Below are 25,779 nucleotides of genomic sequence, written 5' to 3' on the forward strand. Positions count from 1 at the left end.
AGTTCGGCCCGATACCAACCTTTCCTGATTTGGCCATTACCGCGCCGGCTTAGAGCCCAAATTTAGCTGTCTTTCGCCAGGAACTCTGGAAGAACTATGTACGTACGATCAAAAAGTGCTACAAATCAAAGATTCAAAGGCTGAGCGCCAGCTGAGCACTGAGCCTCGTCTCTCTCGTTATCGCTATGTGTACGTCTACGAGCATCTTGACACCTCGTAGACTCGCTTATGTTCGTCTCATCATCGTATTATACATCGGTAACATTATTGAGAGTGGTTCACTGCTCTGATCAAAACAAGGTGTTTGATAACCTCCCCGTACTCGTACTACGATCGTGTATGAAAAGCTCAAACAATGCGGCAAACAATGAACTGACGGATGTATAGCTACACTAGCATAGACCTTCACATATATGATTGATGACCGCTGGTATAGTATCCTGTCCGTTAAAGATGAGGACACTGGATGTTTGGGAAGAATTATCACATACGTCAAGAATAAGGCAAAGGACCTCTATAGATGTCGAGTACGTACTCAAATTCAGAGACACGGATTTCGCTGAACGGGCCAGGTGGATCGTCCAACTCAAGAAAAAGGGAGGTGTCAGTCGAATCTTCATCTTCGGTTAACTGCTGTAACATCCTGGTAACTTCGTCTTCTTGATGATAGTTGAACAAGCGACTAGAGACACGCTGTCCACTTTCCCATAGAAATTCTATCTTGAGTCCGGGGGAATCATATTTCGGGTAGTCTTGGACTTTCTTTTGAAGTGACTGATTACAATATGAAAGCTTGGCATCAATGTACATGCCGATGACTTCACTAATCGGTGAATTATACGGCTGAGTGGAAGTGGTTACTCACTGTTTGACCCCTCGAACTCGCTCTGGAGTATCGCTGAAACAACGACAGCGCCAATCGGATTAGGATTATCGCGGCCGGCAGTGGCTGCAACTGAAAACTCGACGATTGCGGGTTTCGCAGTAGCACCAACATTTCCCTTGATTCTGGTGTATGGTTGATCAGCAGCAAGAGCCGCTTCTTGGACCTTGGGAAACCACGTCTTGTTTGTAGCCCAGCTCCACATGTCTGGAAGCAGAGTCGCCGTTGCTGACAGCCCAGCGTTTTGCTCGAGAAGGTATGCGACAATATCTTCCATATGCTTATCAAGAGCAATGTGTAGTACTGTTCGGGCAGTCTGGTTTTGCAAAGAAAGATTACAAGATGGTTCAACGAGCGCTTTTACGATGTGTAGCGATTGGTGTTTGCTAGCGAATGGCCGATTGGAGAGGAAACGATGGAGAGGGGTGTGTCCGTCAACTGTGAAATTGGCATCCGCACCGCGCAGGCGAAATTTGCGTATAGATTCATGTGATGGTTTGTTCGCCATAGCAGCCATATACAGGATATCATTGGGTAGGTTGACCCCTGTTTGTGACAGCAAGAGATCCACGGCGACTTCGCTACCAGTCGCAGCTGCCCACGAAATTGGAGCATAGGAGCCGTCGTTAATCCAAATTCCGTATGAATAGGGGCTGATGGAAGAAAGCTTGTTGAGGTGGTCGCCTGGCTTCAGGAAAATACTGAGGCAGTCAGGGCTCTTGGCAATGGCAAACATGAAGGGAGAACCCCAACCAGGGGCGACATCCACGTCCAGGAGATAGGGGTGTTGCTTGACTAGAGATTCGACCATCCACGGCTTGCCGTGCTCAAGTGGGATGAATAGAAGTGAGGGTAAAGTCACGGCAGCACTCAACCACCTATTGGTAGTAGTAGTAATGGAGCGAAATCTACTCTGTTGAATTGCAAGAACACGATGTTTCTTTTTGTCTCGAAGAAACTCCAAGTTCAGCCGTGACAGGGCGCGCATAACGTCCGGATCCTCATGCGAAACATGTCCAAGGTGCTTCCATCCTAGAATTGCATAGCTTAGCAACGGATGGTCTTTGCTGACATCGGCAACATCAGCACCATGTCTCGAAAAATATGGTCGTATAGCTGGATGTTCACCTATCCAAATATCAGCTTCGCGGCTCATTGTACGTGAAAGATAGTATTGCACGTTTTGCGCAGATCTCATCCACAAAGTCGCATAACACATACGTGATCAAGAGCTCGCAGATCCGTGCGTGCATGTCTGAGATTGATTTGAAGATGTTATTAGGACGACTGATCAAATATTCCTGGTTGCATAGTATATCAGCAGAAGAGCAGGATGACGGAGTTTAATATATCGTACTTTGACACTATAATGAGATAGAGTGACGACTTGAGTTTGCTCGTTGTAAGTGACGAGGCTTCCGCAGGCGGCTACGATATCCATGGGGTCCATTACACCAAGGTCCGGATTAAGATTTGATTGTCCGACTTTAATCATCATCGCTTCGTTGAGTTGATCAAGCGTCAGCGGGGTGAACGTGCCGGCTAGCCAAAGCAAACAACTCCGGGCGATTTGGTAGTCACTTCGTCCTCTGCGTTTAATAGCCTGAATAATCCTATCATACGTCTCGTAGAGTCCAGCTGGAAGGTTATCGAGGGCCGCCTCAATGTCGATACGTCTTTTGCAAGCCACGATTTCGTCTAGTTGACACTGAACCCAGCGAAACCTGCGTATGATACAATAGATTCCCCGAGAAGCGAGTGGAAATTGCTTTACTTACATGCCTTCTGCTTTTTCTAACAATTTCTCCAAAATTGTCTTTTTCAGCTCGTGGGGTAGGCGTGATAATTTCTTCCGAGTGTTAAGCTGCTCAGTAATATGCGCACATATATCTGCTTTCATCTGTTCTGCGCTGTCCTTCAGCAACATGGTGGGAAGACCATAAAAGGTGTCTTGGATGTCTGGCTCGCTTCTACTGGTAACGAAAAGTCGTAATCGAGCGTCTTCAGCAAGGTTCACAAGATGCCCGACCAGTTCGGGGTAGTCCCTGCATTCGTCCAAGGCGTCAATCACGAGGACTGGTCGACAAACTAGCGTAGACGCTTCAACAAGAAGCTTCACTAGAAACCCCAGATCTGTGGGATGCGGCTTTCCATCGCGTTGTTGCTTCCAGAGCTTTCGCAGAGAATCAAGGTCCCGTTCTGTGTTCGATTCTTGCTGCTCGCCTATCTTTGCGATCCAGTCGTCTTTAGATTGTTGGAGCAGCTGAACAACCAAGGAGCGCAATACTGCAGCCGCGTTTGTCGTCCTGTCGTCTCGGAAATTGCAATAGAAGAAGGCGAGCGTCTGTGGCTCTGCTTGATTGCTACCTTGGATTTCGTCTACGACGGCTGAGCTGAAAATCACAAGTCCATGTAGGCTCTGAAAGTTCTCCAGAGGAGTCTAAACTTACGTAAGGATAGTCTTTCCATGACCGGCTGTTGCGAGTATCAGCGACCTGCAAGCAATGGCAAATGATAAACCTAACCCTGGCCATTCAACCATAGGAATGCGCGATCCGAGTTGTTCCAAGCCACAAACTGATCGTTTTGGAAAATCCAACGACCGGTCCCGGGGTTGCGCTGGCCACGAGAGGTGGCATGTTTTTCTTCACAAGACACAGGGTTCATCCACTCAAGTAACTCTCGACGTTCCTTGGCTGTGCATGTTTGAACGGATCGAGGAGGAAACTGACAGTCAGCGACTGACCTTGTTCGCGCACCTTTTGTGCAGCAGAATGTTCCTGGAGTGTCCAATTGACTTGCTGGATTTCATGCTTGACTTCCTTGAGCGTGTTCCTTGCGATAGCATTAGTATTAGCGATCATCACGAGCGAGTAAGATCACCATGTGTCAATTGCTAGAATTTTTGTAATCTCGCCACAGTAGTTTTTCAATCTATCGATGATTGCGCCTGCTTCCTTTTCTTTGAATGGCCACGTCAATCTGGAAATAGTCTTCATTTTCCCGGCCTGTTCGTTTGGCAGAATGCTCTTCAGTTCCACCAGTAATTTAGCGACTGGCCCATCTGTAGCCATCAGGGTTGAAAGTGCATGGCTGAGATTGGGTGGAAGAGAGTCGCCCCTCTCGATCGCCATAACTGTGGTGAGGACGCCACCAACTGCACTGAGCTCATTGAGCAAACCCTGACAGGATGAGTCGGCGTTGCAGACGGAGGCGACATATCCATACAAAAGAGCTGAAGCTTGGGCTATTGTTTGAATGAGCTGAAGAATAGTGAGACCGCTGGTGATGGGATCCATCTAAGCAGTGGAAAACCACCACGGCGACTTTAAATTAAGGAAAGGCGCCCCGGGCCGGTAGTCCATTGCAACGCTGAGGCATTGCGGGGGACCCATCGATGATCGAATCGATAAGAAGCACACGAGGGACTACATAGATAAATGAGTATGATGTGATATATGATTGAGTTGCAGGAATAAAAAATTTCACCCAAGAGTAGCTTGAGATCATGAACATGAAGCTAGGAAGCACTCCATGACGCACCCTTGATTTGCGAACTTAGGAGTACCATGAGCCACTTCCTGGATGTCCGACTTAAAAGAGCTAAGGCGCCTTCCTGAAGGGTTAAACACAAACCCACTAGCATTACGGTCCTCCAATTCCTGACGCCCAGAAGGGTATATCAAATTTGGGCCTTCTCCAACTACGCCCCACACCCTTGCCCATCCGCTTCCAAGATTTGCCACATCCCACCTCTCATTCACCTTACGCTCTCGCTTGCACCCCTTTGATTAGTGATCCCGGGCCCTGTGTCGGCTGACGCATCTAAATACTTAGATGATGATGCGCAAAGGGATCATGGAGGTGGGCCGAGAAGAGCAAGAGCAGAGCCTATTTTGCAAACGACTGTTCTGACGAGCCACCCATTCACTGTGTCAGAGTAGTACATCATCAAAAAAACAGAACACCGCAACCGCTTTCTCCCGCAAATTTACAAACAAGTAAAGCGGATATAGCGCCAGTGATTCGGTCTATCTGGGCAGTGGAAAACGCTGCCCTGGCACCGCCGCATTGAATCGAGGGCAGGCGCCCATTGGCCTATTTGTAACTCTGAGACCCTGCATTGGCGCCTATTGTTATGAAACACAGATGGGCAGGAATCAGGAACGATAGGGAGAATATTTCCCAAGAGCCAGGTTATTGGGCGCATCTGGATTCTATTGTAGTGGAAGAACATCAATAGCAGCACGAGGTCAAAAGTGCACGGGGTAACTACTTACTGATAATCGCCAAGGTTCTGCAAAGTCACGAACTCAGGCTCACCTCAAAAGTCGAGCTGTGTCTTCTGCAAACTGATCCCCTCACGACCGATCTGCAACTTATGTCGACCACAGAGGACCAAGTGGCAGGCAGTGATCTTGAAGTAGGATGAGAGGATTAGAACGATTGACTCGGTTGAGTGCAAAACACTGGAGTCTTCAAAGGCTCCTACTAGTCGCGTCATGAGCAACCTGACTGAGGAGGTTGACGATGGTCAAAAAATCACTCCCTCCAGAACGTCGACAGTCGATCGCGAGTACCACTGAAATAACCCTTTTGCATGACTCTGGGTACAACTGGACTCGCTGGCGTATTGAATTCGCGATACGATCAACGCAACAAAAGGAACAGTGAAACAAACACATTGAACCTAGGGTTAGGGTTATAATTTAAGAGGATCCTGGCAAAAAGTGTTGATTGACGCGTCCACGCGACTTCGGACGCGTTCTTGTTCTTCTCAATACTTACTCCACTACTCAACTTTCTCAAAAAATGACCGACGTTGAGGGCTCGCCAGCCCCACGACGCTCTCAGCGTGATAAAAAACAAGTAAAACCCTATGCCTCAGGTCCGTGCCCCTTCATCTTCTTCGTTGGTACCGTTGATTCGAGATACACGAATAGGAAGTCAAAGTCCGAACAAGCGCAAACGCAATGCGGAGGAGGACGACCGGGTAGACGAACAGGAAATGAGTGACGCTGAGGTTGAAGCAGACGATGAGGATGATGCTGACGGAGTTGACGACGACAACGACGAACCAGATACCCGCCCTGCCAAACGGAAGGGAAAGGCCACTGCGTCACGTAAAGCAAAGGCGAAATCTAAGGGTCCTCCACCTCCAAAGAAACCACGCATGGCGAAGAATACTGCGCTGAAACCTCAGAAAACCCCTAAACCTGCCAAACGTAAAGTTAGAGCCAACGGGGACTTCGATGCAGACAAGCTGGCGACTGAGACCAAGATTTCTGCAGACAATCCTCTTTTCAGTGCGTCGGAACCCATTACCTTGTATCTACCTTGTTCATTTTTTCTTATAGACGCTATCATGAATCCGTCCGCGGCACTACAGTCTACCGCAGAGGACTTTTTGGACTCGTTAGCCCAGACTCCGGGTTCTGCTCAAGCAGAGCTTATCAATTGTATTCTACGAGCATGTGGGTGCAATGACTCAGTGGATGCAGATGAAGTTCTAGACTATGACGGTGTTGTCGACTCGCTTGATAACTTTACTGAGGGACTGAAACAGGTACGAGCAAGACACTTTGACGCATAAGCTATTGCTCACATTACCTAGGAAAATTCACCAATATACCCCTTGACATCCAAGTTGCCAATTTTCAAGCGTTTCCGAGTGTCCTTGAGTGAGCTGATCTCACGCCTGGTTTTAAGTGCAGCTGACGTCGGAGCGCTGTACACGAGTGATATGGTAACGACATTGCAGACCTGGGTCGTTGCGATGAGCAGTTCACAGATCCGAGCCTTCCGGCATACAGCAACGGCAGTTGCATTGGAGGTGGAGACCGCGCTGTGTCAGGTAGCAGCAGCAGTTGAGAAAGAGGCGGAGGTTGTTGGACGACAGCGCGAAGGAGAACGGAAGAGACGCGCAGCAAATAAAGCGCAAAATGTGAGGGAGAAGGACCTGGATGGCAAGGCGGCGGAGGTGAGGAAACGTCGTGCTGCCCTCGCAGAGTATCTGAAGGAGATCGTGGATGGGTAAGTGTCTTGTTTACTCTATTTACTCTAGATTCTTTCACTCATGCCTTCTTCCCAGTGTCTTCGTGCACAGGTACCGCGATCTTGACCCGCACATCCGCGCTGAGTGTGTGCGTGCAATGGGTCATTGGTTTACACACTACCCTGCCCATTTCCTTGACGCGTCCTACCTACGTTATGTTGGATGGGTTCTCTCCGACAGTGCCACGCCCGTCCGCCTCGAAGCTGTCCGTGCTTTATCAGCAGTCTACGCACAGGCCGAGTACATCAGTGGCCTCATGAATTTCACCGCGCGCTTCAAGCCCCGCCTTCTCGAGATGGCAGCGCACGATACAGAGCTCGCCGTGCGCACCGCTGTACTTGGCGTCCTAGGTGCAGTCGACCAACACGGCTTGCTGGAAGATGAGGAACGAGAACAGATGTGTCAGCTCGTGTTCGATAGCGAGGTGCGCGTGAGGAAGGCGGTGGCAGGATTTGTTGGGGGTCTCTGGAATGAACTTGTTGAGGAACGGCTGGCGGGACGCAAGGTGGGCGAGAAAGGAAAGGAACGAGCGGGCGCCAAGGCGCTGGCAATGTTACTTGTGCGTTGGGATCGCGAGCGTGTGGAGGAAGAGGATGGGAGTCAGGACGGTTCGCAGAGAGGAGTGGCTATGAGTACAGACATTAAGGGGCGTACGGCGCTTGCTGTGGAGGCTCTGTGGGATGATGTAGATTCTGCGAGCGGGTGGGAGGGGCTTCTTGAGATGCTACTGCTCGATCACTCTGCCGGAGGGGGCGAGGAGGATTTGGATGCCGCAGACGACTCCATCGCTACTTCTGCGAAAAACACCGTAGACGAGGCGTGGCGTCTGACTGAGACAGAGGAAAGTGTATTGCTAGAGGTGCTCATTGCGTCGCTTCAAAGAGCAAAAGCTCTCGCTGGCACTGCGAAAAAGGTGAGTGCCTCTGGTTATCGAGTATGACTTTGAAGGCTAAGATTCATTGATTGCAGGGCGAGGACGAGACGCTGATGTCAGATCTCACTCGTGCGCTGATTAAGGGTCTACCGAGGTTATTCATCAAGTACCAGACAGACGCCAACCGGATTGCAAATGTGTTGCTAATCCCACCCTTAATGAACATAGAACTATATCTGGAGATGCGGATGATGACTGTGAGTTGTGTTTGACACCTTTGATCCACTTTTGTTCGGTTATCTAGTCTCTCGAATATTTCCTCTTCTCGTTCTCTGACACTCTTCTTACTTTTTTGCCTGCTCGGCGATACTCACGTGTGATCAACAGGCCTACGCCAATCTCTGGGACGACATCACTAAGCAATTTCTCTCCCACTCCGCCCAAACGGTGCTCGCTTCTGCTGTCGCCTGCATCATGCACCTTCTCTCTTGTCCCTCGCTCAGCAACACCAACAGCACAAAAATTCTGGAACTCGAGGACGAGCTTGCAGCGCAGCTCCGTGACGCTGTTGGCGGACGGGAGGAGATCGAGGTAGCCGGATTTAATGAGGATGAGGTGCTTGCGCTAGGTGCTGTGTGCGCGCGAGTGTGTGCACTAATAGGGATGAGAGATATGTGCGGATGGATGGAAGAGAGCGAGGGCGGGAAGCAGAGTTGTGTGTGGGATATTATTGCTGCACTCGTAGAGCGGGGACGGTTGGGGTATAGGGAAGAAGAGAAGGTGAGTTTTATTTTGTGTGCTTTGTCAGAGTGTGGCTAATTGGAATGGTGTAGATGATCGAGCAGGGGCTGCAGGTTCTCGGGCTACATATTATGTGGAAGACACGGAGCTTGCCCGACGCTAAGGAGGCGACACTAGAAGATGAGAAGTATATGGAAACTTTGCGCGAGCAACGGGACTCTCTGCTCGAGAAGTTGGTAGAATACGCCGTTGGTACGCAGTCGAATACTGCCGAAGCTGTTAAACGTGCAGTATGTCTCTTCCACTAGTTTTCCGACCCGGGAGATATTGACACTTTTCCAGGCCTTCCAGAATCTTATGACATTGCACATTCTTTTCTGCGCGGAACAGACAACGACGCCGGATGGACGTGTGCTACCGACTGCTGCATTGCCACTTGAGCTTGATGACGAGGTGCAGTATCGCTGTGCAGGATTCATCCAAGCCGCGATTGAGCAGTACGCTGAGCTTTTCGAAGAGGGACAGGCGCCTGGGCAAGAAGAGGCAAGTGAAAGCGGAGCGAGCTCAAGCGAGGAGAATGTGCCTGCGAAGGGCAAGAAGGGTAAAATCAAAGCTAAGTCGCCTGCCATTAAAGGTTAGTCTTTGTGTCAGGTACTTTTGTCGATCGCTGAGATTTTCGGTCATGACATGCAGAGCAGCCACTGACGCGCACCCGTCTCGAACAAGAGTACGTGTTCATGGGAACGATTTCCACGTTCCTAAGGGCTATTCGCGCAGGCGCTGTGCATGTGAGACATAGCGCTGTGCTACTCGCACATTTTGGACGGCTTGGACCTGCATTTGATCTTTGCACGAAGGTAATCATCGATTCTCTGCGCGAAGAAGGGATGTACCGGGAGAATGGCGATGTTGTGGTTGATGTTGTCACTCAAGCGCTGAAGGAGGTATGTCTTATGCGTTTTGTCTGCAGACGGTCGCTAAACAACACTTCATCCAGTCATTTACACTTGTCCTTGACTCTGTTGTTCGCGGGGAAGACCATGTGGTTGCTCTCGCCAAGCAGCTCGGGCAGAGCTTCATGATCCGAGGTGCACAGCTCTCGATTATCAAGAAGCTTGACAGCCAATGCATCGTGCAAACACATACGAACCTCCTAACTTGGATTGTGAAGCGCATTGGCACATACGAGGCTGCCAAGAATAAAAAGGGGCGCAAAACAGCTATCTTGTTCTTCAGGGTCTTGCAACCTCTTCTGGCTGCTGTCGATAGCAGAGACGCCTTAAAGATGTAGGTTGCAAATGCTTCGAAAGGAAGCGGGATTAACTGACAAAATGACTTAGCAAAGCTCATATGGATCAAGTTCTTGCTCAGGCTAAGATCGAAGTTCCGCCATCATCCAAAATTTGGGAATCCCAACGAGCGTACGAGAAGAAGTTGTCTTCGATCATGGCAAAGGATAAAGGTACGTACTACGTACCTGAAATAGGCTTCCCGCCTTATCCTCTCTACCAGGTGGTGCAAAAGGTAGAAAGGCTAAAGGCGCAAAGAGTGCAGCAATGGTCACTAGCGACGAATCAGAGAGTGAACCAGAACCTCGACCAGCTGAGGAAGAACCTCCTGCCCCGAAACCACGCCCGAAGCCGCGCCCTCTACGCCGCCAACGGTCTCCTACCTCGTCTTTGTCGGAGCTTGAAACAAGTGACCCAGAGGCTGGGGTTCAGGAAGAAGCCAATGAAAAACAAAAACCCGAAGCTAAGCCGGAGGTCCAGGCGGAGCACGAGCAAGAGCAAGAGCAAGAGCAAGAGCAAGAGCAAGAGCAAGAGCAAGAGCAAGAGCAAGAGCAAGAGCAAGAGCAAGAGCAAGAGCAAGAGCACGAACAAGAACAAGAGCATGAACAAGGACAAGAACAAGAACAAACCACACCGAGGAATCATTCTCGTCCCCAAGCAACATATGGCAGGTCACCGACAAAGACACCACCTGTCCCTCCTGTATCTAATGGTATCACCCCTCCACCTACACGAAAACGGCAGAGGACAGATGAGGATGATGAGGATGCTGGAGAGAAGAGTGGAGTTGAAACTATGGAAGCTAACAGTGATGCTGATACCCCCGGAGATGAAGCCCCTCGAGAACAGAGCCCGTTGACTGAAATCATTTTCAGGAGAAAACGTGCTCGTCATTAGTACGAGCAAGGATTTTACGAGTTTTTATACTTATTTGTGACTTGTCAGGCCTGGCTTTATCTTGCTGTTTACTGTTATACTGTAGGTAGGGTTAGAGACCAAAATGTAGCCGATTACTATCAACTGGTCTTATAAGAATCCGCTGATGTCTCAAAATCGACCATTTGCAAGTGCCAAGCATCACTTCAAGTCTCCCTTGCAATTGAATGGTCAAGCGATGGCAAATTTCAACCTAATATCATGACTTACAGGGATACGATCGAGCTGCGTATAGCGAGCGAGCAAACCGCCGCGGTCGTCGAGGGAGGTCCTGCTAAGAACATCAGTGAATCGGTGAACAAATTACAATTTCATATGTAAGTATATATTACTAGTAATCACAACAATCGCCGTAAATCTGGTGGGGGGGTTTACTTGGAAATGTCTGGCATTATGAAGGAAAGACGAATTTTAAAATAAATAAACCAAGTTGCCCTAGCCTCTATGTACGATTTAAGACGTGAACTAGTCTATGGATGAAAAATGTGATGCCAATTCATGAAGTGGATTTTGGAACCATTATTGCCAAGACGAGCACAAAGGTCGCTACTTACATGAATACCGCACCCTTTTGCAATCTTCAAACCAATAGAACCATGCCTTGCATGAAAAAATTCGGTTAAAATATGACAGTTGAAAGTCTTGATCATCTGGTTTGTGTTGTCTAGTTCTCGCATTCACGGCGCAGGTGGAGCTCTGTGAGTTGATATTGGAAATTGTTGTATTAAATGAGATTTTGCCATGCCGCTCGAGCAGCAGCTACAAAGTGCTAGCGTCCAAAATCCTTCATTCAAAAAGCGGTTGGCAAACCAAATCACAAGAGCTGCACTTGGCGGATGAAGCAACTGCGACAGGCATTATATCAAAATACTTCTCAGCCAATGGGAGACATACTGAAGAAGAGATAGATTTTCGGGCGTTTGCAACTTTTTGAAAATGTCACCTTGTGTGAACGAACACGAAGTATACTACCTAAATGAAATGCAAGATATATCACACATAATTTGTTACCTTGTTACGCAGTCAGACACAACGCGACACAGTGCCGCAAATACTTGATTTATATAGCAACAAAAAGACTGCCCTATTCTCAATACAAGGTAGATGTTAGCATATACGTTATAGTTCACAAATTGGTGAGAGGCTCCAAACACTGAGGGAGAGTTCTTCTACCAGCAAAGCCTCCAGCGACTCACATCAAGGCACTTGGTTCTCGAAATACCTTGAATGAGCGAGTCGGTACGTTCTGATCAGCTTTTCCAAAGACAAATAACATCAGATCATCACCTTGTGTAAAATCAAACCTCTAGAATGTCGAGCAAGTTCAAAGATTTAGCAATAGCGACGACGTCTCAAAATGTTCAGAATTTTGGCGCAGCACTGCCACCACACACGGGCAGTGCTACATTGTAATATCATGTCATCTTTGGCATCTTTACAACTCCGCCCCTTTTGACGTCGAGTTTCTAAGTTCGCCGATGCTCGCGCATGCTCGCGCGTTATCACATATGCAGAGTTTTTTCTCTTACAACAACAGAAGCAACTTGCTTATAAGTCACATCGTTCAATTCCTTATTTCAGAAAAATAGTATATTTTTCTCGTTGTATGCAGGAGTACCAACTACATCTGTCCATGAAAAAATCGGTAATTTTATCTGGGTGCATACAGGAGTATAACAACACCCGTCCATCAGATATCACCCCTTCTGACCTCGAGTTTCTAAGTTTGCCAATCTCGCACATTCTTGTGTGTTATCATAGACAAAGAGTATTTTCTTATACAACAACAGATGCAACTCGTTGACAAGTCACACCGTCCAATTTTATATTTCAGAAAATGAGCATATTTTTCTTGCCGTACGCGGGAGTATAACTACATTAGTCCATCAGAATATCGGCAATTTCATCTTGGTGGATACACGAGTGTAACAACGCCTGTCTATCGGAAAATCAGCATATTTTTCTCGTTGTAAGCAGGAGTATCACCACATCTGTTCATCACAAAATCGGCATATTCTTCTTATTGTCTACAGGAGTATAATTACTCAGATTATCGATATATATATATATTTGTTGTATACGCGGTACGTCGATTGGTAGATGTATCTGACAGAAAGATTAAGGGTTGTCACACAATGATTCATTCACGGGGTGTCACTGGCAGATATGGGAGACCGCAATCACATTAGTTTCAGAGAGTATATTACTGAGTAACAATAGGCACTAAGATACGGCGATGAACGTCAAGAGTCAGAATCCAATGCAGCATCTTCCATCGCTAGTCTCTGAGCAGCAAGTGTACGGACGGACATCCGGGAAATTACGTCCGACGTCAAGTCTTGTCTGTGATTTCTTCCAAAAACTTTTCTGTACAGGAATTAGCGATCAATGCTACTCATTGACAGTCCATGCTTACCTGGTCCACCACTCAAGAAGTTCATTGACCCTGGCTCGCGCAGCTGGACCCGGAGCATCCTCGAAGAAATCTACGATATTGGTCCAGAATATCTCGTAATCGAAATCTCCGTCTACGTTGCGCCATGAAGTGATACTAGAGAGAGCGAATCAGATCTGCAAAACTCGTCATCTACATCACGGTTATAGGGCGATGCTTACTTGACAAGCTGTATATGCAATCGCCCGAGGAGTAACCTTCCTCATACCGATAATAGATGCAACACATGTCTTTACCTTGGCTTGATCTTGTCTCCGTGCACGTCGATTGTTCTCGATTATATCGGTGCCTTGACCTTCACCATCCATCTCGCTGGCAGATGAGGGAGAGGTAAAGAGGGCCTTCAACCCCTGCGATGTGATTATGAGACACGAACCAATGAGAAAAATCAGCTCACCATCACTAATAGCTTAGATTTCATGAGACCGTGCTCTAGATTGCCGGCGTCAGCTGCACAGTTTTGATACATAAATAGGGGCCATGAATTTTCGGAGACGATGAAAGCGGTCGTACGGTCTCGAATGCTGGCCTTGACACTGGACTGCATAGTATCAGCGACATATAAATGAAGACAGTAAAGAATACGGAATATCACTTACGCAGGATCATCCCAGCACCATTCCGCTGGACAGAGCAGCTTACCACATGTGTCGTTTACAAACCCTCGATGATGCTTGTCGTTGGTCGAGATGAGAGGAGTTGGACGAAACTCGATGTTTACCCATGATGCTACGAGCTCTTTAAGGGTACCCGTGTCATCGCCGCGAGCCGAGTCCGCACCTCGCTTGAGCTACATTTGAATCGTACTAATGAGGAAAAAGTGACATAAGAAGTTCATGAACAGACCTTTTTAAGCATGTCTTCAGACTCCTCGTCGTCAAGACTTGCTATCTTGTCGTGAATCCATGGCAACGCCTTGACAAGTTCGACATAACTACGTTGTAGGCGGTCTTGCCTGTCACGCCGGTGCATGTCAGGATATGGTCATGATAAAGCAAGATGAATACTAGTACTTACTCTACAGTGGAAACGCCGGAAGTATCTTCATATTCACACCGTCGGTCGTTTTCAGCAATTAAATCCTCTATAGGAGTGTACAAGGCGACCAAACGACGGATTGCTCGACCCTGTGAAACATAATACGTTGTTTTCCTTGATAAGAAATTAAGTTAAGACTGCGTCTTTAAAAGTCTGAGCAAGTCTGACGCACCTCTGCTTGGTTGCTTTGTCCTGCTTCAAGAGTTCGACCTCTTCCATCAAGGTGGCTATTCTTCTCTTCGCCCGAGCCTGAGGAGAGGTTGGGACACGCAGGGATATCATCCCCGAAGGAGGGCTTCCTGAGTCATGCCCTGATGCAGACATGCCGCAAAATCCGAGTCAGATAACAGGAGAGACGAAAGGGTGTAGAACAAATGAGCCGTAGGACGGTTAGCTATCTTATATATCGTTCCTGCATAGTTAGTCATGGTGATAAGCATTCTCATAATATACTAGCCCGGTGGAACTTCACTGACTCACCTTGAAGAAAATCTTGAGCATTCGTAAGTTTCTCCATCGTTTCTCTTGCCTGTTTTGGCAGGGTGACGTGACTCGGGATGCAGTAATCGTTTACCGCAACTTTCCGTCAGTGTCTACATTGTTTTTCGAGCTATATTGGGTGGGGAAGTTTAAGCTGTGCCGTCGGCGTCATGGAAATAATAGTAAATTCAAGTGTTTTCGTACTAACTCATGCACTTTGGCCGAAGTCTGAAGTTATTGCAACTCGTTTCTCTGAGCTGAGAGCATGATAAAAGGCACATGTGCAAAGTGGGTGATGAGCTTGTATTTTCTCCGAATCGTCATGTCACAGCCTCGCTCAGATGCGCGACGGGAGACTCGTAGACCTCGCAGTAGTGTTACGATTAATTCAGTCTCTTCTGTTCGTCAGCGCACTCGTGCACAAACCGCTGCGTATCTGCTTGGTATTCGTCCAGAATTACCCGATATCACTGATACCGCAGAACAGTACCAGGCCCCCGAGCTTGATAAAAGTAAGTTGTGCAAGCAACGACCCCGAGTCAGGTGGAGATGCTCACGGTTATGCTAGTCGAATTTCGAGTGCCATTACACACTATGGATAGGAGCCAATCGACCACGTATGTGGGCAAGCTGCACTCCGAATCAGATGGTCGGCAAGACATATTTGACTCCATCAGAGCTATCATGGATGTTCCAGAACTGTACGAACACTTAGGCTGGTGATTGTCTACCGCCCGCCGCACGGATCCCCCCCACCGGCTTTTAACTGTGCACGACATCGACAGTGCTTTCAAAGCTGCAAGGGCGGATAGCTCTGGGAGGCGACATAAGAAAGTTGCCATCGAAATCCTCAATACGGTATGTGACTTGGTATGTGAGTGATTTGCACGATCTGACCTACCTTCACAGGAGCCCACACCCAAAGACAAACCAGCAAAACAAAGGACAGACATACCTGCTATAACCGAGCAGAGCCTCCTACCATCCAACATATTCGTGATCTCCAAGGGGGCCCTTGGCAGACAACAAGAAGGCCAGGCGGTGCCTCAGCCGCTGAAGAGAACGTATGCACTTTATTTGGATAATGACGATGAATCAAGTGACGATGAACCGCCGCAAGAAATCGAGGACGTTGTGACGAGTGTCCACTCTCGCTATCCTGCCATGAATTTCCGTCAATATATCGGTACAATGAAAGATCGGGGCATTTTGTACCTGTCGACCGCAGCTCATTTCAATTCTGGATTCTACAAAGAAAAAATAGGCATGTCAGAAGGCGCTGCATATACTTTTCATAGTTATGTTGAAAACACTTACATCAAGGCAGAACGTAGGAAACGGGGAAGGAATGGTAAAGGGAAGAAGGTGCAAGCTTCAAGTTGACATAACGATGAGGATATAGTACTGCACGAGGCACATTGACTTAGAATGATGAAAATGGGTCTGTGCTACTTTGGTAACAGGCAATCAGCGTCTATATAACGATAGTCACAAAATATACACATACCCTGCCGCATCACTAGGTCTATGTAGTACCATAGCCTCGAAACGGACGACACCCTCGCTCTTATCAGGCCAAGTTCATCTGGTATTGGGAAAGGTTTTGCCGGAATAGGACTTGGCAAGAGAGTACTGGGCCCGAGCGTACGAACAACACAGACTCTGCAGATTGTTGTATTGTTGGCAATGTCGCGCGTCCAACACAAAGGAAAGGTGGTGTCTGAAGCTTGGTTGAATGCTGCCAGGGTGCGATGGGTGCGATGGGTGCTGTGCTGCCTCATGATACCAACAAAGACAAACATAGCGTTCGTGCCCTCACTGAGCAATGTTCTACTGTAAAAGCGCATGCAACAAATATCAATATCAGGTAGAATTGACCTCACCAGCTGCATTATTTGATGCCACAGGAAGTTGAACAACACATGGTAATATGTATGGTGACGTTCACGTGCAGGCAGTCGATAGCTCAATACCCTTAAGGTTCATATGAATATGAATATGAATTTTATATTTGGCCATCTAAATATAAAATGCCCTTAGCCCAGCGTCACATGTTGATACCCGCTGACTTGAAAAAAAAAACGCACCAGCTTGGGTAAGCGTAAATATACATCTGTTGCTTCATAAAGTCAACACGAGGCCCGAATGCGACGGGCAAAGCTTACTCACCCCAGCCCATTCAGGGAAACCAGCTCCAGGACTCCCGAAATACCTGTAAAGGTAGCTCAGTTAACCGTTATGAAGGCACTAGCCAAGAACCACGCACGGTGTAAACATGTTACTACTCATAGTAGGTAGGCCAAGCCCTATTCTGGGATCAATGCCAGCCTTGCTGCGTTCAGAATCTTTATTGTTTGAATTCACATTCGACTGTTCAGTCCGCCATGGGCGTATTTTCAGTAGCTTTAACGCCTCTCGAACTGGCTGAGCGTAGCGCGCCCAGCCATGCGTCATCCATGCGTGTTGCATTGCGAATGTGAGAAAAAGAGAAGAGGTCGGAAGGTGACTTGATCCGAGCAGATGAGAGTCCACCACCTATAGATATTGCCTTAACATTCATCTGTAGGCGAGAAAAGGGGTGCCAACCTTGATCAGATATTCTCACCCGAACGTCGTTCTCGCCAAGAACGATGGTAGCTCGTATAGGAGGAAGGTTAGGTGAACTCCTGTGATCCAGTCCAGTAGCGGTTATTGCCTAGAACGCCATCAGTCAACCGCTCTGTTAGATGTGATCCGAGAACCTGCACATTTTTGAGAAGTTCAAATATGATGTACCTAGAAAATGAGGCGTGGGTGAGATTGAACGTGATGCAAGTGAAAAGATTTACTCGAGGTGTTCACGTATGTAGGAAAACTTAGTGTCAACGTGACCATCAACGATCACTTCCGGCCATCCGCGATTCGGCACGCTTTCCCCAATCTCATCGACTATATCATGTGGCCTGCCATGCAAGAGCGCGACACACTTGTCAATGGAATCCCTGAGGTTGAGCGCAGTGTAAATGATGCCAACGTGTGGGTCCTCGGGGTGATTGAGGCTGTTGGTTCCAAGGGACTTCGAGAGCACAAGGTGATGTTCGGCAAGAACACGTCTTGAGATTCGGGATACGAGCATGCACCTCATGAATGCATCTAGTGAACCTGGTGGAAGGTGCGGAGATGAAAGGGAGAGTCCCAGCGACAGACTTGGTACGACGGATGCACTGGCATATTAGTAGTTAGAACCAGGAGCGCGGTGGACCGAACTTAATGGTGTATTACAGTGACTGCTCTTCTAGGACACTCCAGGAATTTACAAAAGGCTCCTCCAGGGTATTGACTTGAGGGTCACTGTGCCTACTAGTAAATCTTATAAACAAGTCAGAAAAGGTGCGTTATACAGAATCAAGTCACTGACTTTTCAGACGCCGCAGACCAATACAACCGTTGTGTAAAGTTGCCCCCGAGGTCGACAACAAGCTATCGGAAGTAATGTTATTGGAGTAAACCTCGTAGACTTGAGCTATGCCCTCCTGAGTTACTAGTACTAAGCACCAAGGCTAGTACGGTACATAGTAGTAGTCACGTACGGAAGGGCTGGCAAATCCATCAGTCCAAGTGTGTGCGATGCGGACAGGCCGCGGCAGCTCGGTGCAGAGACCAGTAAGAGTCTAAGAGTCTTGAAGTGCCTTAGTGACTTAGTGTCAGGCGTACTAAGCACGTGCATGCCAGCTATTTTGAAACCGCTGTAGAGACTCGTGCATCTCATAGTGTGATATGGCGCTTTACACTAGGGAGTATACAGCACCAACTCGCAGCATCACTCTGTGTACCATCCACAGTGATTCCTATATGACGCGCAGCTTTCCCGTGCAATGCGCGCCATGCGCGCACCATTCCCGCGCTTCACGATGTATACGCGCGCGCGCGTTCCCGCGCTTGCGCGCCCTATAGCGCCAGCCATCCAGATGCATCCATCCACTGTCCACCAAGCTCCCTAGTGCGTATATTTCCATTTCCTTTATTAGCATAGTTCCACCTTTATTTTTATCATAGTTTCTCACTCGTATATATTTTTACATACCTACTCGGTAGCGCTTCGGCTCCGCATGAGCGCGCTTAGGCGCGCTATATAAGCGCCAGCAGTACATACTATTATTTACCTTACTTTTCACCCAACTTTACCTAGTACTTACTACTTAGAAAGTCGCAGTAGAAATCTATTCATTAGCACAACACATCTCACATCCTTTATCTTGCTTATATCTTCACATAAGTTTAGTCTCTCTTATTTCCGCTTACACGCGCGCGCTTTCCCGCGCTTCGCGCTAATACGCGCGCGCGTTCCCGCGCCTTCGTACCTTGCGCGCACCTGCGCTTTCTCGCGCTTCGCTGAAGCGCGTACCTCTAGATCTCCGCTGCACCTGCTTCCCCTTTAGGGTCGAATGCACTTGCCATCTCAAGTATCGCAGACTAGGCAACGCACGACCTACAACTTTTTAGATACAGTCAGGAGCATTTCTTTGTTCCTCTCAGTATTGTTGTTTCTACACCGTCATACATCCCCAGCCTCCACCAAATTGTCGCCACCCTGCCATCCCCAATTCACGAGTCGATCCTTGTGCCTTTGCGCACTGCGATGGGGATCATCGTCGAGTCTCTCGACATCCCTGATGACTTCGAGGTCTCCTTACCCATCCACATGGGGCGTATGGTAGACGCCCCCGCTACCGCAGAACTTCCTTCTCCTCAGGATGAGACTCAGGGTTATCACCTCGGAGTACCGGACCTGGTGCTAATGTTCCAGACCCGTGATGACGACATCCGTCCCTTCTGGCCATTCGAGGTTTCCGTCTCCCAAACTGCTGAAGGCGCCGTCGCGAAGTTGCAGAAGTTTGGCGATCGGAACGAGCACGTTTTGGCCGCCACTCACATCAACATCGCTGAATCCCGGAAGCACGCCTCACCGACGTATGAGTGGGGTGTCGCGAAGAAGTTGAATCGGAGGGGAGTTCAGATGGGGGAGTTGACGCAGTCGGAAGATGGTGCATTAGCGTCGCACTCTCATACATGGTATCATCCTGCGACGGTCACCATCACCACTTGGATCCGTCCTCCTAACAGGCGATTGAACCTCAACTCTCGACATCGTGCTTACTGTGCGAGTGCCGTACGTGTCCCTTGGATTTTTCTAATACTAACACTAAGCATTCGCACTATCAGGTACTTTATCCCAACCAGAACGAGCAGGCCCTCGCCAAAGTTCAAAACATATTCCAACGCACGCTGGAGCAAGTGCGCGATACCGTTGTTGACCACCTAGAGGCTGAGCACGCGGATGACGATACGCTCCTGTAAGCACTGCTATTTTACTGATGATCGTAAATTCATCAGTTCGATTGTTTCCAGCGACTCACTCCAAGCCATGAGGGACTGGTCTCCACCAAGGGAGCTGCTCGATTGGAACAAGTGCAGCAAGGACCTGCGGTCAGCGATGAAGCAGACTGGATTCAATCGGTACCGCGCATGGCACCGCAGCTTCCTTAAGCGTGTAGCCGATGAGGCCGAGGTCTCGGGATCTAGACCTGGACCGAGCAAGAGGGGCAGGGTCACATAGCGGCACGTCTCGTTCTGTGTCTCGCGCAAATTCTCGATGTCTTTCAAATCGCACTTCACATGTTTACCCCCCAAATTGTATTACTACTACGTGCCTCCCTCCTCAGATTGAAATTGTACTAGTACTACCGCATCATGATCGTTTTCATTGTTTTGCACGCTGTCATTGTAGTCCGAGTCACGGCAGTACTACACTAGTATGATATAATGGTTTTTTCACTGACCCACTAAACGGCCTACTACTCATGAACATTTGGACCACCACTGGCGCCTTCTTCCATTTGACCTTGTCATAGCGGTGTAGAAACAACAATACTGAGAGGAACAAAGAAATGCTCCTGACTGTATCTAAAAAGTTGTAGGTCGTGCGTTGCCTAGTCTGCGATACTTGAGATGGCAAGTGCATTCGACCCTAAAGGGGAAGCAGGTGCAGCGGAGATCTAGAGGTACGCGCTTCAGCGAAGCGCGAGAAAGCGCAGGTGCGCGCAAGGTACGAAGGCGCGGGAACGCGCGCGCGTATTAGCGCGAAGCGCGGGAAAGCGCGCGCGTGTAAGCGGAAATAAGAGAGACTAAACTTATGTGAAGATATAAGCAAGATAAAGGATGTGAGATGTGTTGTGCTAATGAATAGATTTCTACTGCGACTTTCTAAGTAGTAAGTACTAGGTAAAGTTGGGTGAAAAGTAAGGTAAATAATAGTATGTACTGCTGGCGCTTATATAGCGCGCCTAAGCGCGCTCATGCGGAGCCGAAGCGCTACCGAGTAGGTATGTAAAAATATATACGAGTGAGAAACTATGATAAAAATAAAGGTGGAACTATGCTAATAAAGGAAATGGAAATATACGCACTAGGGAGCTTGGTGGACAGTGGATGGATGCATCTGGATGGCTGGCGCTATAGGGCGCGCAAGCGCGGGAACGCGCGCGCGCGTATACATCGTGAAGCGCGGGAATGGTGCGCGCATGGCGCGCATTGCACGGGAAAGCTGCGCGTCATATAGGAATCACTGTGGATGGTACACAGAGTGATGCTGCGAGTTGGTGCTGTATACTCCCTAGTGTAAAGCGCCATATCACACTATGAGATGCACGAGTCTCTACAACGGTCTGAAGCAAAACACAGAATCAGTTCAAATTTGGAAAAGGGAGAAAAAAATTCACTTGCGAATTAGTTTATCGTCACATCCGATAGCATCCAAAACATATACATAATCATCTTCTGTAACGTTGGAAAATACCTACCACGGCAATCAGCCTGAGAAAGATAAGGAACACACTGCTTCCCATACCTCAACTTCGGGCCCATCACCACCATTCCGAATTCTGCTGATAATCAGCTGGCGCAAACCTGCAAAACTTAAACATAAATTACATGGTCTTGAACTTGCAACAGACGTACCAGGATCTTGCATGACTGATTCTTCATTATTTTCTTGTTTCGTTTCTGGTGTTGCCTGGGGTTCCTTTGTTGCTGCCAGGCTTGTAGTTGACTCCACAATAACGGTGGTAGCTCGACTTTTTGCAACATTTATCGCAGGTGTTGAATGCCTCTTGACATTCACTGAAGATGGTTCTTTGAATGGTCCAGGAAGTATGGAGGGCTGGGACTGCCAGCCACTGTTGTACTGTAACAAACCAACGGGAGGCATGATTTTGAAGGGGTGATTCCTTGTTAGATTTGGCACACCTTATAAGTGAAAACTGCGGCGTAAGCCGGTGTTTAGCTCTTAGCCGGTGTTTTCTGCTGTCAAATAGGAGTCACACAGGAGCAGCCTGATAATCATGATAGGAATAACCATGACAAAAGTAACTTGCCCTGCTAATCCCATCCCTTCACATCTTAAATGGGACATAGAGGCTGGGTGCAGTGCAGGCCCAAGTGTATGAGTCCATGTGTTCAAACTTTACTCTATCAAGCATACCCTTCGCATCATTGTCATATTTGCACACTATCATGTATATAGTACATTTGTGATACTAGCACCATACTAATTGAACCGGCTCGTCCGAGCAATACCAGACTTCCCTATGAACGTCACTTGAGAGTGAGTAACTCCCCTAAGATGGTTGCCCCCTTTGGGTGTAAATGCCTGCAACTAGGACGCTACGTACATCGCCCCTCATTGACTTGTAGAGACTTTTCGTCGAAAGCCACCCGGGCGCGGGACAGGTCAAAGTCACTGGGGATGAAAACACCAGTAGACAATTCCCTCAATGCCCACTCAAATAATGTCCCAATGAAAGCAAATAATGCCCCAAGGTCTCGGCTGGGGTTGACATATTCCTGGAGGTCAAGTTGATGGAACAGTACGTGCTGCGCAAAATGCCGCACTACTCTGTTCGCAAAGGGCACGCCGACTATAGTCTCTCCTCCCACCTGACCATAAAGCCATGAGCATATTGTAGCCTGAAGGAGAGAATAATGCCGGACTTACCTTGATATCTCCGTATAGGAACGCGTCACCTTGCAGAAGGTTGCTGACGGTAAGCTCTATCTCCTCTTGTGTTTGGGTTGCCAAGGCTTCATCCAAATTGTAGCCAAATAAGACTGCCGTCCGAACTATATCCTTGACCTTTTTCCTGAGGTGCTTGGCAGTCTCGCCAATTTTTTCTGCGTGCTTTTTGGCGTCACTCCCACGGGACCACAAGGTAAGTTCAGCTGTTCTCGATATCAGCTGTCAGGTTACGATGAATATTGTGAGACTTACGATCATTGAATGCCGTTACGACAGCAGTGAGACTGGCAATCGCCTTTTTTGATCTTTCCTTGGATGAAAGTAGAAACGAATCGTCGAGCATCGACTGTTTCATGCCCTTTTTGGCCTTCAATTTTACCTTGAGTAGGCTCTCAAGACTGAACAGCGCAGAAGTTGGGGGCAATGACTCGGATGTCGTAGACAATGGTGCTGCAGGATGTGGTACACCTGGCATCAGGCTGTGACATGATGGGCCAGCATGATGTTCGGCATCGTCACTAAGACCATGCCTGCCACGATGAATGTCAGGCCTGTCAATAATTTTGTAGGGGGTGTATCGACTTCAGGATGGCGGCGGTGAGTCAACCTGACCCAATGATAGCGGCAGGTCGAAGCGAACATTCGACAGGCGGGCGTGAACATCACTGCCAGCGACTTCAAGGGTGTATGGATGCGGGACTGCCGTGACTCCAGCCTCTGGGGCACTGTCAGTTGCGTCCGAGTCACCGAAACTCATGACCAAGGCCAAAATTTCCTCGGAGGATAAGGCTAGTGGGGTCTCTGTGGGGGTGTGATGAACCTGACTTGGCGCAGGAGCTGAACTGTTGTGCGGGTTTGACTCGTTTTCATGGGACAGCGGTGCTATGATGTCCAGCGAGGCGGCAGGCCGCATATCTGAGTCAGGCTAGCCTGACCCGGAGTCTGCCACTGGCGGCAGGTTCATCATTTCATCCCACCATTGTGACCATTCATACTCGGACATCTTGACATTTGAGTCTGGAGGTGGCTGAAAGCTGCAGTGGCTAACATCATGATCATCACCAAGCTCCTGGCGACGTGCAGTTTGATCTGAGCCTGGAGGAATCATAATGATGTTTGCCAAGGGACAATGGCGGTGGTTTGGAGTCAGGCTGAAGTGCCGCGGTCGAATACTGAACTTTGATATTTAACTTTAGTACTTACTGATAAACTAGTGACTCCTTGGTTGAGCCCCTTACTGGTATAATGCCCAGCCAGCGTGTCTTTCAGCCGCGGTCGCATATGAATCGCTAGCCGGACTCACTGCTGTCAGATGCTCGTAATGATGATAATGATAACGGCGAGGCATATTACATGTGTGACTTACTACTATGATATGCTATCGACAATCGATCATCAAACGTTATAAATTTCGACCATTCAATAGCCACTGCTTCTTCAATAGAGAGCCGCTTAGTTCTAGCGGTGTAGAAACAACAATACTGAGAGGAACAAAGAAATGCTCCTGACTGTATCTAAAAAGTTGTAGGTCGTGCGTTGCCTAGTCTGCGATACTTGAGATGGCAAGTGCATTCGACCCTAAAGGGGAAGCAGGTGCAGCGGAGATCTAGAGGTACGCGCTTCAGCGAAGCGCGAGAAAGCGCAGGTGCACGCAAGGTACGAAGGCGCGGGAACGCGCGCGCGTATTAGCGCGAAGCGCGGGAAAGCGCGCGCGTGTAAGCGGAAATAAGAGAGACTAAACTTATGTGAAGATATAAGCAAGATAAAGGATGTGAGATGTGTTGTGCTAATGAATAGATTTCTACTGCGACTTTCTAAGTAGTAAGTACTAGGTAAAGTTGGGTGACAAGTAAGGTAAATAATAGTATGTACTGCTGGCGCTTATATAGCGCGCCTAAGCGCGCTCATGCGGAGCCGAAGCGCTACCGAGTAGGTATGTAAAAATATATATGAGTGAGAAACTATGATAAAAATAAAGGTGGAACTATGCTAATAAGGAAATGGAAATATACGTACTAGGGAGCTTGGTGGACAGTGGATGGATGCATCTGGATGGCTGGCGCTATAGGGCGCGCAAGCGCGGGAACGCGCGCGCGCGTATACATCGTGAAGCGCGGGAATGGTGCGCGCATGGCGCGCGTTGCGCGGGAAAGCTGCGCGTCATATAGGAATCACTGTGGATGGTACACAGAGTGATGCTGCGAGTTGGTGCTGTATACTCCCTAGTGTAAAGCGCCATATCACACTATGAGATGCACGAGTCTCTACATCTCCCAGGGACTTAAATTCTGAGTGTCCCCACTCAGTGTGCGCATGGTGAGGATTTTGCGTGATAGTATGTGTGCGCGATGCCTGTATGATGCTTGGGTCGTTGGGCGATGAATGCGCAAGTGCAGGAATTATTGTGTGGATGTGCGTGAAGCGTGGGAAGTTGCGCGCATGGTACGCGCAAGGCGCGAGAATGTGCGCGCGCTATGCGTGAAAGCGCGGGAATGAAGCGTAGCATGGCAAATTGCAAGGGTGACTCTGGTGTGAATAGTGTTCCCTGGGTGTGAGGCGATGATGTGAGAGTGATATGGATGTGGCGCGCATATGGCATAAAGCGCGAGAAAGTGCGCGCGTGCAAGGCGCGAGAAAGCGCGTGAGTGTCGCATGTGTTGTATTGTGCGTATGATGCGAAGTGGTGCGGTCCAAGAGCGATCCAATCCAAGTCCAAACCAAGTCCTGCTAGGCGCGCTAAATATTAGGTGGTAAGGTTTGAACAGTGTGAGTAAAACTATATGTGAAAATGCGAAGGAAAAAATGGTAAACTTTGCGGATGTCCTATCCGACTTGTCTTCTTCGTGCGGCTGTCGACATCTACACCTTCCTATGAGCGAGGCGCAGGAAGCGCGCATGTGTGCGCGCGCGAGGCGTATGGGCGTGTGAATATTGCGCGCGTATGTGCGCGTGAGCGTGGGAAGACTGCGCGCATA

At 48.5% G+C, this 25,779-nt stretch overlaps 7 protein-coding genes across 7 annotated transcripts; 3 read left to right on the forward strand and 4 right to left on the reverse strand.

The window, feature by feature from the left end:
• Positions 1–184: 184 nt before the first annotated feature.
• On the reverse strand, positions 185–4,184 carry F5891DRAFT_1034787 (uncharacterized protein; the record flags this gene model as incomplete). Its single annotated transcript, XM_041361779.1, has 9 exons — positions 185–818; positions 866–2,011; positions 2,064–2,184; positions 2,241–2,607; positions 2,662–3,276; positions 3,334–3,358; positions 3,409–3,579; positions 3,630–3,718; positions 3,767–4,184. Coding segments are annotated over 9 exons (3,278 nt in total), but the record flags the coding sequence as incomplete, so codon positions are not given.
• A 1,448-nt stretch (positions 4,185–5,632) lies between these two features.
• F5891DRAFT_1034795 (uncharacterized protein) lies at positions 5,633–11,052 on the forward strand. Its single transcript, XM_041361780.1, has 15 exons — positions 5,633–5,771; positions 5,827–6,189; positions 6,241–6,449; positions 6,498–6,916; positions 6,975–7,851; positions 7,908–8,069; positions 8,200–8,592; positions 8,646–8,843; positions 8,896–9,187; positions 9,247–9,497; positions 9,551–9,840; positions 9,894–10,015; positions 10,066–10,397; positions 10,458–10,933; positions 10,988–11,052. The coding sequence occupies exons 1-14, from the start codon at positions 5,696–5,698 to the stop codon at positions 10,737–10,739; spliced, it is 4,266 nt and encodes a 1,421-aa protein (XP_041225799.1). The 5' UTR covers positions 5,633–5,695; the 3' UTR covers positions 10,740–10,933; positions 10,988–11,052.
• A 1,969-nt stretch (positions 11,053–13,021) lies between these two features.
• On the reverse strand, positions 13,022–14,595 carry F5891DRAFT_1188921 (uncharacterized protein; the record flags this gene model as incomplete). The annotated part of the gene is made up of 9 exons (XM_041367067.1): positions 13,022–13,145; positions 13,195–13,329; positions 13,395–13,402; positions 13,470–13,583; positions 13,631–13,769; positions 13,833–14,023; positions 14,080–14,188; positions 14,251–14,385; positions 14,444–14,595. The coding sequence occupies 9 exons, from the start codon at positions 14,593–14,595 to the stop codon at positions 13,022–13,024; spliced, it is 1,107 nt and encodes a 368-aa protein (XP_041225800.1).
• A 478-nt stretch (positions 14,596–15,073) lies between these two features.
• F5891DRAFT_1188922 (uncharacterized protein) lies at positions 15,074–16,134 on the forward strand (the record flags this gene model as incomplete). The annotated part of the gene is made up of 4 exons (XM_041367068.1): positions 15,074–15,263; positions 15,320–15,470; positions 15,537–15,609; positions 15,661–16,134. The coding sequence occupies 4 exons, from the start codon at positions 15,074–15,076 to the stop codon at positions 16,132–16,134; spliced, it is 888 nt and encodes a 295-aa protein (XP_041225801.1).
• A 1,015-nt stretch (positions 16,135–17,149) lies between these two features.
• On the reverse strand, positions 17,150–17,953 carry F5891DRAFT_1227945 (uncharacterized protein; the record flags this gene model as incomplete). The annotated part of the gene is made up of 4 exons (XM_041369531.1): positions 17,150–17,286; positions 17,338–17,446; positions 17,499–17,526; positions 17,580–17,953. Coding segments are annotated over 4 exons (648 nt in total), but the record flags the coding sequence as incomplete, so codon positions are not given.
• A 1,380-nt stretch (positions 17,954–19,333) lies between these two features.
• On the forward strand, positions 19,334–20,423 carry F5891DRAFT_1227948 (uncharacterized protein). The gene is made up of 3 exons (XM_041369532.1): positions 19,334–19,900; positions 19,954–20,084; positions 20,140–20,423. The coding sequence occupies exons 1-3, from the start codon at positions 19,370–19,372 to the stop codon at positions 20,345–20,347; spliced, it is 870 nt and encodes a 289-aa protein (XP_041225803.1). The 5' UTR covers positions 19,334–19,369; the 3' UTR covers positions 20,348–20,423.
• A 1,175-nt stretch (positions 20,424–21,598) lies between these two features.
• F5891DRAFT_980503 (uncharacterized protein) lies at positions 21,599–24,152 on the reverse strand (the record flags this gene model as incomplete). Its single annotated transcript, XM_041377006.1, has 11 exons — positions 21,599–21,696; positions 21,748–21,973; positions 22,036–22,049; positions 22,271–22,297; positions 22,461–22,725; positions 22,784–23,007; positions 23,057–23,254; positions 23,417–23,646; positions 23,740–23,955; positions 24,008–24,066; positions 24,108–24,152. The coding sequence occupies 11 exons, from the start codon at positions 24,150–24,152 to the stop codon at positions 21,599–21,601; spliced, it is 1,602 nt and encodes a 533-aa protein (XP_041225804.1).
• Between the last annotated feature and the right edge of the window lie 1,627 nt (positions 24,153–25,779).

Source organism: Suillus fuscotomentosus (genome assembly GCF_016647785.1).
Source record: "Suillus fuscotomentosus strain FC203 chromosome Unknown F5891scaffold_28, whole genome shotgun sequence".
Taxonomy (NCBI): domain Eukaryota; kingdom Fungi; phylum Basidiomycota; class Agaricomycetes; order Boletales; family Suillaceae; genus Suillus; species Suillus fuscotomentosus.